This window comes from Aegilops tauschii, chromosome 7 (genome assembly GCF_002575655.3).
Source record: "Aegilops tauschii subsp. strangulata cultivar AL8/78 chromosome 7, Aet v6.0, whole genome shotgun sequence".
In the NCBI taxonomy this organism is placed as follows: domain Eukaryota; kingdom Viridiplantae; phylum Streptophyta; class Magnoliopsida; order Poales; family Poaceae; genus Aegilops; species Aegilops tauschii.
Genome location: NC_053041.3, coordinates 420,814,694 through 420,828,331, shown reverse-complemented (window position 1 = coordinate 420,828,331; position 13,638 = coordinate 420,814,694). Strand labels below are relative to the sequence as shown.

The window sequence follows — 13,638 nt, the reverse complement described above, 5'->3', positions numbered from 1 at the left end:
CACACCAGCAAGCCAAAGCAAACGAAGGTTCAACAACACAAAAGCAAAGTGAAACACAAGACTAGCAAATCCTACACTCTCTCCCCCTTTGGCATCGAGAACCAAAAAGGCAGAGAGGACACCTACGACATAGGTGATGGCAGAACTCCAAGGCATCACCAGTCATGTTCCTCCTCCTCAGACTCCTCAGCTGCACGGGATGTGGAAGGAACTCCAGTCTCCTCCTCTGACTCACTCCACCGGCAGTGCTGTCTGGTCCACTGCTCCTCATCTATGATCCTCTCCTCAGAGCCATCCTGGACCTCAAGGCCAACCTGCCTCATAATAGCCTTGTCGCGATGACGAGCCATCTTGGCGTTCACATGAGCCCGGTACTGTCCCTTGGCCTGCATGCAGAACAGGGCCTTCATCTTGGCCTTGAGCTTCTTAGCCCAAGTGGGCTCCGCTCCAGAGGGCTCATAATCATCATCATTATCAGCATCAGCCTCTGTTTCAACGTCAGCAGCTCCAGACGGAATCCCAGACCTCAGACCTGATGTGCCCCAGTTCTCCTTCTTCCTCAGATGCTTGATCTCATGAGGGATCAACTCGCCAGTCTCCAGCACAACATTAGGATAGGTGTGCATCCACGCCTTCTCAATAAGCAACATGAGAAAAGGCGCATAGATGGGACACTTGCACTCAGAAATAGCGGTGACAAGCTCAGACCACATGACATGAGAGATATCCAAGGATTCTCCATTGTTTTCTTCCTTCTCGTGCTGGCAGAAAAGAAGCATTTCCACGAGAAAGGAGTGAACCATATCCAAGTTCCCAATGCGAGGGAAGAGAGTCTCTCTGAAGACACGATGAAGTATGTCCAGAAAGGCAGGCAGCTCATAGGTCTCCTTCTGAGCCTTGGGGTGAATCTTCAAAGTACAGTAGGGCCAGAGAGATTGCTTGTGAGTGGAAGTTGCACTGCGGTGAGGGCGAAAGCCAACTGGGTTCTCAAGTCCTTGATCTTCAATCCCAAGTAACTCCATGAATGCCTTCCATTTGACAGAGAGAAGCTTGCCATTGGTCATCCAATTCAGAGTTTTGTCCTCATCCGTTCCAAGATGGACCGTGGCATAAAACTGGGCCACCAAATCTGCATCAAAGTCCTTGTTGAACTGCATGATTATGAGAATGTTTAGCTGAGTACACATCTGTAGGGCTTCGCCAAAGTAGGCAGGATCCTTCTCCATATAGTCAGTGTCGATGGTGCGAACATCAACATAGAGATTCTTCTTTGCTTTGATCACATCAAAGTAGATTCCCCACTGAAAATGGTTCCAGAAGGGACGGTTGACAAGATTGGACTCTTTAGTTTGATCATAGGGATTGCGTCGACGCTTCTCCCAGAACTCCTTGGCATTCATCTCAGTCACGGACTTGGACTTTGGCTTGGGCTTCTTCACAGTACTCTTGGACGAAGTTGGCGGAACACTTGAAGGAGGAACACTTGAAGAAGCAGTCGCTGTCTCAGAGGTGCGATAGCGCTTGGAAGTAGAACGCCCGGGGTTGACACGGCGGACATGTTGCTCAGAAGGGCCATCACCTGGAACCAAACACACGGGCCCAAGAAACACCACAAAAGAACGAGCATAAGCCACCAGAAAAAGCAACACGGATCGATATTTGGTACGAGTACGGTGGAAGTGGGCACCCAGCAGTAGTACCGCGATCTGGAAGCGGTAGTACTGCTTGAGAGGTAGTACCACTCTAGGTGAGCGGTAGTACCGCCCCAGGCGGGGTAACGGCGGTTCCCTACTGCCGTGGCCAAATCCGGCACTACCGGGATGCCAAATTCAAATATAGGCCTACCAAATATCAATCCAAACAGTCTAGAAGCCTTCACCATCCTACTCAAGCTTCGATTTGGCCAAAAATCGATGAATGCAATACCTATTGCCCCTAAAGACTAGATCTGAAACCTAGAAGCAAAGAGAAAAGGATCGGGGGCAATACCAGCATCCATGGCTAGAGGAAGAGGTGGGGATCGATCCCACCGGAGGAAAAGGTGAAAGACGGCCCGGAGGAGGCGGCCCACCGGCGCCCTCCCACAGCGAGTTCGTCGCTGGTGAAACGAAGAGGACGAGTGGGTTGTGCGAATGGGTGTGGGGTAGAAAGAAACTCCCCCTGCCCCGACATAACCCCCTAGTCCCGCCCCACAGCGGTAGTACCACTCGGGACGGGCGGTAGTACTGCTTGTTGGTCATAAGCAGTAGTACCTCATGCCTCCAGCGGTAGTACCGCCCAGCCAAAACTCGAAGACTAGACAGAGACAGGCTTAGCTCAAGCAACAAGAAAACGAAATGATGAGGAGAAGGGGTAAACACAAAGGCAGAACAACACCCACGAGAGGACAAGAAACACACAACTCTCAAAGAGAGGGCGGTGGCCGAGGCCACCTATGTTTGAGTCAGGTGGTATGGCACCGCGAAGATTTTAACCTTGGGCCCATGACCAAAACTCATCTTTGAAGGACAAGTACCATAAAAAATGGCTAATGTGAAAGACGTGATCAATTTATGCATAATGGAGGGAGGGAGAGTTCATTGAGAGAACAACACTCCCCCTATGTCCATGCCGACACCTAGACAAGATGTCACGATGACTATGGTGGGGTGTGCAAAGGTTCAAGCCACATTGCTTGAATCAATGATATTTAGCTCATGCCTCAACTAACGAAATCGTGCTTCATCCAAGGGCTTCGTGAAGATATCTGCAAGGTTATCAAGAGTGTTGACATAGTTGAGCCTAGACACGAGATATCTGAAATGCTCAATGCACATGATTAGTCCGCAAAAGCATTGTCATCAATCACCAAAACCACTTAGGGAGAAATATGCCCTTACAAAAAGTCCCTCCACATTTTACTTACATGATGTGGTTACAGACGGTCACACCCCACCCCACACTTCATACAAAACAGGACTACTCGCCCTGATCCCATGCAAGCGCCACCTTGAAGAAGACCTCCAGCTCTCCTCGCAACAAGCCTGCTAGCTGCCAGTCCTTACATACCCATGCAATCCGTCGTAGAACCTTTAGAGGCAAGGCGGTACTCCGTCAAAGACGATGGTGTTTCTGTGTTTCCAATCTCCCACATGGCTAGAAGGAAAATTGTGCGCACCGTCCTCACCTGATGCCCATGCAGGCCTTGCCAGGCACACCAGCCCGTCAGCATCTCCCCCTCATGCGACATGCCTTGCACCAATCCGAAGGCCGAGAAGATGCGCGACTAGACTTCCCGGGCGAAGACGCACTCTAAGAGTAGATAGCAGATGGTCTCGTCATGCTGATCACAGAAGGGCCGCGAGTCATGGTGCGTTAGTCCACGCCGTGCCAGCCGGCCGGAAGTTCAACACCTATCCTTTAGCGCGAGCCATGCGAACAAACGACAATGGAGGGGGGCCTAGATTTCCATGTGAAGACGGTCGTTGGCAAAACCTCCAGTCCCGCAAACTTTGTAGTGTATGCCGACTTGGCCGAGAACATGCCCTCCTTCTCCTAGGACCAGACGATGGAGTCTTGCCTCTAGTCATCCAGCTCAATTGCCGCCACCATTGACCAAAGAAGTATGTATTGTTGCAACGTCTCGACATCCACCAACGGTCCAACATCCATCGCCCATCTACCCTCGGCGATCGCTTCAAAGACGGTGCATGTTTTCCTCGTTTTGCCTGGTACCCGTGCATAGGCGCGTGGAGCCAGCTCCTCAACCGGAAGCCATTGAGCCACCGGTCCTCCCAGTATAGGGCGCGACGACCGTCACCTATGACTGTCCGGGTCGCCGCTTGGAAGAGTTGCATGGATTCCTTTGGAACGAAGAAAACAAACTCAGACCAGGGCCTACTTGGGTTAGTCCTCTGAAACCATAGCCATTTAGCTTGAAGAGCAATGTTCATCCATCTCATATTCAGCACCCGTAGTCCGCCGGCCCACTTTGGCTTACAGATAGCTTCCCAGGCCACCAGGCACTTGCCTCCTCCTACTTCCGCCTTCCCGCACCAGAGGAAACCACGGCATACCTTGACTAAAGCCGCGGTCGTCTTTGGTGGGAGGTCCATCGCCAACATAGAGTGAATCAGGATCGCGCTAAGCATCGACTGGATTACGAGGAGTATGCTGCTCTTCGGGATGGTCGCCGCCTTCCAGTAAGGCAGTCTAGCAACCAGTTGATGACCAGACCCAGGAGTTGGGTCGCAGTTTGCTTCCTGATGGACAAAGGAAGGCCTAGATACTTACATGGGAAGGTAGTGGCCACGCAGCCTAAGGTCTTGCATACCCGGTCCATCTGTGCTTGGGAACACCGAATGGAGATAGCCGCGGTTTTGTTCATGTTGACTTGGAGTCCCGAAGCGTGTGCAAATAGATTCAGAATGGAGGCGGTGAGATCTCGTTCAACCGGCTTGAGGAAGATGGTCATGTCATCCGCAAACATGGAAATGCGTTGTCTCAGTCCAGAGCGCGCAAGGGGTGTCAGGATGCCGGCCGTCGTGGATATACACTTCCACACGCCCTCCGACGCTTGCAGCATCACTGGGACTAGGGCTAGGCGAAAAGAACCTTATTCCATCTTTAAGAAGTCGCCGCCGCCTCATCTTCTTAAGCATGGCACAAACCCTAACAACCTTGCAATTTGCCTTAATCAATCTGTCTGCAAGCGTTTGAGGTATACATTGATTCAGTCCTTGTATGACTGTACGGCTAATTTTTTTTGCCCCCCCACCCTACCCCAAGAAAAAACCTTTTCGCAATAGGGTCCAAGGCAGTTCCCACCTGGTCTCGTCGTCGTCAGGAACGAACCACTTGAGTGCACTGTAGCATCTTCATCAGCTCCCGCTTTTCCTCTTGTAACAAACAGCCAGCGGCTCAAACCTTGAAATCGGTTAGGCACATTGCTTAGATTGCACACATGCAAGCATGCACGGTGCCACTAACATATGGATGTGACATGATAATGACTTAGACACTGCTCTAGCCATAAAATTGCAACGACCATGCAAACTCGTCCTTCTTTTGCGAGGAATTACCGCGCAATCTTTGACACGGCCGATCGGGAAACAACGTGACAAGGTAGATATGATACGATGCAAGACGAAGATGATTCATGTGTACGCGAACTCTCTCTCTTCACCGTACTAAGAAAAATAAGATGCATAAAAGATAAACATCACATGCAATCAAAATATGTGACACGATATGGCCATCATCATCTTGTGATTTTGATCTCCATCTCCAAAGCATCGTCATGATCTCCATCGTCACCGACTCGACACCTTGATCTCCATCGTTGCATTGTGGTCGTCTCGTCAACTATTGCTTCTACAACTATCGCTAACGCATAGTGATAAAGTAAAGCAATTACATGGTGTTTGCATTTCATATAATAAAGAGGCAACCATAAGGCTCCTGCCGGTTGCCGATAACTTTTACAAAACATGATCATCTCATACAATAACGTATATCACATCACAACATGCCCTGCAAAAACAAGTTAGACGTCCTCTACTTTGTTGTTGCAAGTTTTACGTGGCTGCTACGGGCTTCTAGCAAGAATCCTTCTTACCTACGCACAAAAAACCACAATGGTGTTTCGTCAAATTTTCTTATTTAACCTTCTTCAAGGGCCGGTCGTAGTCAAATTCGATTCAACTAAAGTAGGAGAAACAGACACCCGCCAACCACCTTTATGCAAAACTAGTTGCATGTCTGTCGGAGGAACCGGTCTCATGTACGTGGACATGTAAGGTTGGTTCGGGCCGCTTCATCCCACAATACCGCCGAATCAAAATAAGACGTTGGTGGTAAGCAGTATGACTATCACCGCCCACAACTCTTTGTGTTCTACTCGTGCAGATCATCTACGCATAGACCTGGCTCATGATGCCACTGTTGGGAAATGTTGCATGGAAAACAAAAAATTTCTACGCACACACAATGATCTATCCATGTAGATGCATAGCAACGAGGGGGAGAGTGTGTCTACGTACCCTCGTAGACCGTAAGCAGAAGCGTTTCTCAACGCGGTTGATGTAGTCGAACTTCTTCGCACTTCAACCGATCTAGTACCGAACGCACGGCACCTCCGCGTTCTGCACACGTTCAGATCGGTGACGTCCCTCGCCTTCTTGATCTAGCAAGACGTCGAGGTAGTAGATGAGTTCCGTCAGCACGACGGCGTGGTGACGGTGATGGTGAAGTGATCCTCGCAGGGCTTCGCTTAAGCACTACGAAAATATGACCGAGGGTGTAAACGGTGGAGGGGGGCACCGCACACGGCTAGGCAATATTCTGTTGTGTGCTAAGCACCCCCTCCTAATATATATAGGTGGGAGGGAGGAAGGAGCAGCCATAGGAGGTTCCCAAGTAGGAGGGATCCTACTTGGAGTCCCTCCCAAGCCGCGCCCCCCTGCCATATATAACCGAGGGGGGAGGAAAGAGGAGGGGAGAGGGAAGGAAGTAGGAATCCTAATCCACATTTTCCTTGCCCTTCCCTCTTTCCTTCTGCTCCTCATAGGGCTGGCCTCTATAGGGGCGCACCAGGGCTGGTGTGTTCCCTCACTTGGCCCATAAGGCCCATATCTTTGCCCGGGGTGCACGAAACTCCTTTCCGACGACCCGATAAGTACCCGGTACTCTCCGGAACACTTCCGGTGTCCGAATACCATCGTCCTATATATCAATCTTTACCTATCGGCCATTTCGAGACTCCTCGTCATGTCTGTGATCTCATCCAAGACTCCGAACAACATTCGATCACCAAATCACATAACTCACATAATACTATATGGTCAACGAACGTCAAGCGTGCGGACCCTATGAGTTCGAGAACTATGTAGAGATGACCGAGACACCTCTCCAGTCAATAACCAATAGCGGAACTTGGACGCACACATTGGCTCCTACATATTCTACGAAGATCTTTATCGGTCGAACCGTTATGACAACATTCGTAATTCCCTTTGTCCATCGGTTTGTTACTTGCCCGAGATTTGATCGTTGGTATCTTCATACCTAGTTCAATCTTGTTACCGGCAAGTCTCTTTACTCGTTCCGTAATACATCACCTCGTGACTAACTCCTTAGTCGTTTGCTTGCAAGCTTATGATGTGTATTACCGAGAGGGCCCAGAGATACCTCTCCGATACTCGGAGTGACAAATCCTAATCTCGATCTACGCTAACTCAACAAACACCTTCGGAGATACCTATAGAGCATCTTTATAATCACCCAGTTACATTGTGACGTTTGATAGCACACAAAGCATTCCTGCGGTATCCGGGAGTTGCATAATCTCATAGTCGAAGGAATATGTATTTGACATGAAGAAAGCAATAGCAATAAAACTGAACGACCATTATGCTAAGCTAACAGATGGATCTTGTCCATCACATCATTCTCCTAGTGATGGGATCCCGTTATCAAATGACAACACATGTCTATGGTTATGATACCTTAACCATCTTTGATGAACGAGCTAGTCTAGTAGAGGCTCACTAGAGACACAGTATTTGTTTATGTATTCACACATGTATTTAGGTTTCCGATCAATACAATTGTAGCATGAATAATAAACCTTTATTATGAATAAGGAAATATAAAATAATAAATTTATTATTGCCTCTAGGGCATATTTCCTTCAGACCAGACCCAGGAGTTGGGTCGCAGTTTGTTTCCTCATGGACAAAGGAAGGCCCAGATACTTACATGGGAAGGTAGTGGCCGCGCAACCTAAGGTCTTGCATACCCGGTCCATCTATGCTTGGGAACACCGAATGGAGATAGCCGCGGTTTTGTTCATGTTGACTTGGGGTCCCGAAGCGTGTCCAAATAGATTCAGAATGGAGGCACAGTCGGTGAGATCTCGTTCAACCGGCTTGAGGAAGATGGTCACGTCATCCGCAAACATGGAAATGCGTTATCTCAGTCCAGAGCGCGCAAAGGGTGTTAGGATGCCGGCCGTCGTGGAGATACACTTCCACACGCCCTCCGACGCTTGAAGCATCACCGGGACTAGGGCTAGGCGGGAAGAACCTTATTCCATCTTTAAAAAGTCGCCGCCGCCTCATCTTCTTAAGCATGGCACAAACCCTAACAACCTTGCAATTTGCCTTAATCAGTCTGTCTGCAAGCGTTCGATGTATACGTTGATTCAGTCCTTGTATGACGGTACGGCTAAATTTTTTTGCCCCCCGCCCCACCCTACCCCCCAAAAAACCTTTTCGCAATAGGGTCCAAGGCAGTTCCTACCCGCTTTTCCTCTTGTAACAAACAGCCAGCGGCTCAAACCTTGAAATCGGTTAGGCACATTGCTTAGATTGTACACATGCAAGCATGCACGGTGCCACTAAAATATGGATGTGACATGATAATGACTTAGACACTGCTCTAGCCATAAAATTGCAACGACCATGCAAACTCGTCCTTCTTTTTGCGAGGAACTACCGCACAGTCTTTGACACGGCTGATCGGGAAACAACGTGAGAAGGTAGATATGATACGATGCAAGACGAAGATGATTCATGTGTACGCGAACTCTCTCTCTCTCTCTCTCTCTCTCTCTCTCTCTTCACCGTTACCGTGTGTGAAGGGTCAATTTAGTACCATAACAAACAGGTCGATTCATCATGGTACCTCATCGAAGTTAACCCTGTCGCGTCATCGGCTGATCGCTTAAAAACCATGGGAAAATTAGCTGGACTCGCTTTGATTTTTCTTGTTTTAAAAAGAAGGATAACCACCGGGCTATGAAACATTTGACTGCACCATACGCACAGGTAAAGCTGGCTCTGGAAAAGACACAAATACGGAATGAGACGGCGGGGCCGTGTGTATGCAGTACATACTATTCGATGAGGTGGCCATGATAACATTTTCTTTCATTATTTGCCAACGCAATACAGCAAGAGGGCCAAAGAGGGGAAGATCATTACATCTTCCATTGCTCTACCAAAAACAGCAGCACACTGCAACAACGCACATGCGCCTACTCCCTGATTAAACTCTGCTTTTTTTAAAAGCAAGTATACATGTATAGATACAACACTAGCAACGACTTATTTCCCCCTTAATACGTCTTAAATATACCATCCTAGCTACTATATTTCCTGGATTTATTTCCATCAAAGAAGTACGTAAAAAAAATTAAGAACGGTCAAAATGACACAAAAATCCATTGTACTATACGTATTTACCCGAGCAGAGCAGAGCTTAATTAGTTTCAGGGACGGCCCAGCAGAACCAAAAGGGCTCTGGATTTCAGAGAACGGTTGGGTTCAGACGTCGACAACGCATGGCGCGGCGCGCTGGAAGTTGAAGTAGCCGTTCCCGCCGCCGCCGGCGATGGAGCCGTAGCTGCCCTGCCCTCCGTTGACGGTGAGCAGGGCGGGGCACCTGACCCGGAGGTGGTAGTGCCCGGTGATGAAGGCCCCGGCCTTCCACCTGATCCAGCCGTCCACCCGCACCGTGAGCAGCACGTAGCCGGCCGTCTCGTCCTGCGCCAGCGCCACCGCCAGGTAGGGGGCCAGCGGCACGTTCGACCCCACCAGGAACGGCGACCACACGGACACGTCGAGGTGGCCCTGGTACACCACGGGAAGCGCGGTGGGGACGGTCACCTGCTGCCCCTTGTACTCGGCGTAGGCGTCCGTCCGGTCGAAGTAGATGCCGACGCGGGAGTTGGGGTTGCGGGCGGCGATCGTCGCTTGCAGCGTCACGGTGAGGTAGGACGCCGGGGAGGAGGTGGCGTTGAGGCACGCCACGGTGAGGCCGTTGAGGTAGAAGCGCGGCCTGGTGGGGCGGAGCACGAGCCAGACGATGAGGACGATGAGCAGGATGAGCAGGATGACGGCCACCAGGGCGGCGCAGAACTGGCGGTACAGCCGCCGCCGCTCGCAGTCGTGCTTGTCGCAGTGCTTGATCGACATCTTCTTCCTCCTCTTTTTCTTTTTCCTGCTCCTGCTGTTCCTGGATAGTGGAGAGCAGAGAAGAGAAGAGAAGAGAAGAGAAGAGAAGAGAGAAAGCTCTAACTAATTTGGTGGGTGAGTGGGTGAGGTGAGTGTATCTGTATATACATGAGCCCGGCAGCCTGATGTGGGCGCCATGATTGATTACCGCGAGCGCGAGCGCGAGTTCGTCTTACTTTCACCAAGAAAGAAGAGAGCTTTTAGGTCGATCGATGGTTGAAACGAGGGAAAAGGGAGTGAGGAGTGGCGTCAGGTAGGGTGTCCAAATCGAGCTATCAGCTTCGGTTCAGACCAGTCCGTGGATTTCAACATCAAACAAATTGCAATGAAGGATTAAAGGAAGAAGATGGCGACACGCACGCCCCTTGTCACCTTGCCTAATTCTTCTAGCACCCATCACTATCAAACCTAAACCAAATAATATGGTCACTTGATATCCAATTGATGTTGTATACTGCTATATAATCAGCCATGTGAGTTATTGTTATTACTATCAAAAATTGCATGCATATACTGAGATGACATATGGTCACTTGCATGTGCCTGGCTTCCTCGCCGGCGTGCACTAGTACTGTGACTCGCCGTCGCGCTCAGCTGCAACTGCAATGCATCGGCCATGCTCCGTAGGAAGTCACAAGACTGAGCAGTCAAAATCAGAACTTAATTTTCACAATATTGACTCGAGTCAAGCAATCGACGTAAGCATCGATCAACTAATTAACTAACACTCTCACTCAAATGATGAATCAAGCGACAGATTCAGAAAATAGACGGTGTGACTTGACACACACTTCAGCCAGGCCGGTCCCTTTAGATATGATTTGACATGCCAACCTCCCCACAATAGTTTCAGAAACAACTAATCGCTGATGCACACTTGACCCCAGCGAATGAACGAACTCCTTTGTATCAGCAGCAATCGTAGAGAAGTGCATTCTAACTACCTGTACTTCTCTGTTTTGTTCGACCAAACATTACTTCCTCCTAATCAGCCCAGCTACCAAACATAGATTTATACTACTCCTTCTACATAACACATTAGGACATGACTTGATGGATTACAACAAATTGATGTGTATGAAAAGCAGCACAGTGCCTTAGTTTGATGACAACAAAATCAAAACTGTGGGAGTGCTCTCGGGTCAATAACAAGACGCACAAAGCATCATCACTTTCTAACCCACTCTGCAAAGCGTGACATGATGTCGCTATACATGTAGCAACAGCGAATCATCTTTTTGCTATCGACTCGACCTCTGGTCTTTAGAAGCACCAAAAGAGCATGACCAAGACACACCACCGTATGAGATTACTCCACCACCAGCAATACTAGTGAGCAGTAGCTACGGTTCTAGGGACGAGCGTGCAGGTTCAGTGGAGTGTTCTAGTGAAAGAAGGAATCGAATCTCTTTGTGTTCTGTTGGTCCACGCATCAGCCTAAGCATGACATCACAGAGGAATGCATATCCCAAGAACTCTTGTGTGAAAATACTCTAAAAAAGGTTTAATTATCAGAAGACATGGAGGGGGACCAATACCAAAACTGAGTTATTCGGCTTGCATAAAAGAAAAGGGAGGAAAGTGCAGCAGAAAGATGGATCAAGGTTGCAGGAAGCAAATCCAAGTATATCCCAAACGTAGCTAGCTAGAGGATTATCAATCTCAATCGGAAACAAAGGAGAGAATATCACAAAGAGACTGCAGCCACAAAAGTGTCATCTTTCTGATGAGCTTATACACATGGATTCTTATCCACAAATTACAAGGCCAAAGGTCTAGGACAGTGGTTTTAAAATCTTCACAAGATGCATAGTTAGTTCACAACTTCACATGGGTCCAATTTTTAGATTAGCAAAGTGATCAACATGAGAATACATACCGGCTTGCCAAGTGTCAAATTTTATGTACCCCAAAGAATCAAGGCAGGTTAGGGCAACTCTAGACGATCCCCTAAAATTTAGCCCCTCAAACGCTCCCTCAAACCTTAACTTCTCAATTTAGGTGTTAAAGAAAAAAGGTTCCTAATTGTACTCCTAAATTTAACTCCCTAAAAAAGTGTACACACAAATTTATGTACCTCGAAGAATCAAGGCGGGTTAGGGCAACTCTAGACGATCCCCTAAAATTTAGCCCCTCAAACGCTCCATCAAACCTTAACTTCTCAATTTTGAGGTGTTAAAGAAAAAAGGTTCCTAACTGTACTCCTAAATTTAACTCACTAAAAAAGTGTACACACAAATTTATGTACCCCGAAAAATCAAGGCGGGTTAGGGCAACTCTAGACGATCCCCTAAAATTTAGCCCCTCAAATGCTCCCTCAAACCTTAACTTCTCAATTTTGAGGTGTTAAAGAAAAAAGGTTCCTAACTGTACTCCTAAATTTAACTCACTAAAAAAGTGTACACATAAATTTATGTACCCCGAAAAATCAAGGCGGGTTAGGCCAACTCTAGACGATCCCCTAAAATTTAGCCCCTCAAACGCTCCCTCAAACCTTAACTTCTCAATTTTGAGGTGTTAAAGAAAAAAGGTTCCTAATTGTACTCCTAAATTTAACTCCTTAAAAAAGTGTACACACAAATTTATATACCCCGAAGAATCAAGGCGGGTTAGGGCAACTCTAGACGATCCCCTAAAATTTAGCCCCTCAAACGCTCCCTCAAACCTTAACTTCTCAATTTTGAAGTGTTAAAGAAAAAAGCTTCCTAACTGTACTCCTAAAAAAATGTACACACAAATTTATAAAAAAAAAAGATTCCTCCGCGATCTTAGCACAATCACCTCGTCAACGCAGGAGGAAATATGGATGACGGATGGTCCAACCTCATGGGCGATCCCTCCCCCCACCCATGGAGGGTCCAGCCTCATTGGCATTGTTACTACACTTCTTGTAGGTCTCGTAGTATGCACGTTCCTCGCCTCCAGGTGCTTCTCTCTGAGCTCGACCATATACGCCTCGTCCATGCACTCCGTCTGGAGCTGTCTGAAGGCATCGTGATTCTCCTTCACCTTGCGGCGGGGGAGACCAGACCACTCGAGGACCGACGTCCGGGAAGCCGCGACTGCCGAGGGGGCGTTCACCTTCGCCCCGCCGCCGAAGAAGCGGACCAGCACGACATCGTACGCATGAGTCGCGTGCTACGTGGACTCAAACGTGCCAAGCCAATGCCTCTCCCGCATTTCAGGTATCACGGATTTCCAATACCCAAGTCCCTCACGGTTGCTGCCGCACTCCATGGTGTATTTGGCGGCTAGCGGCTAGATGTAATGTATCCACTCCGCGACGTCGTTTGATTGGAAGAGGGGTTGGGGGAGTCGGGGGCTGTGGTGCCGGCGAGGGCTGTGAGGTGGCGGCTGACCACAGTAGCATGGATATGTGGGTGAGCTTGGGAGAGCGGCTGACCACAGTAGCATGGATATGTGGGTGAGCTTGGGAGAGCGGCGAACGCGAGGGTGAGAAGAATTTCCTTTTTTCTCCTGCGAAGTGGTTGCAGCTGAGGATGGCAATTTTACCCATGGGTACGGGTACCCGCGGGTACCGTATCCGCATGAGTAGGGTATGGACACACTTTTATACCCATGGGTTGTACTCATACCTTACCCGTTAAGTCATGGGTAGGGTACGGGTATAGTCTTGTACCCG

General features: G+C 48.8%; 1 protein-coding gene across 1 annotated transcript; it reads right to left on the bottom strand.

Annotated features, from left to right (window-relative positions):
* Nucleotides 1-8,888: 8,888 nt before the first annotated feature.
* LOC109752017 (NDR1/HIN1-like protein 1) lies at nucleotides 8,889-13,304 on the bottom strand. Its single transcript, XM_020310883.4, has one exon. It carries the CDS (start codon nucleotides 9,954-9,956, stop codon nucleotides 9,306-9,308), a length of 651 nt encoding a protein of 216 aa, XP_020166472.1. The 5' UTR covers nucleotides 9,957-13,304; the 3' UTR covers nucleotides 8,889-9,305.
* Between the last annotated feature and the right edge of the window lie 334 nt (nucleotides 13,305-13,638).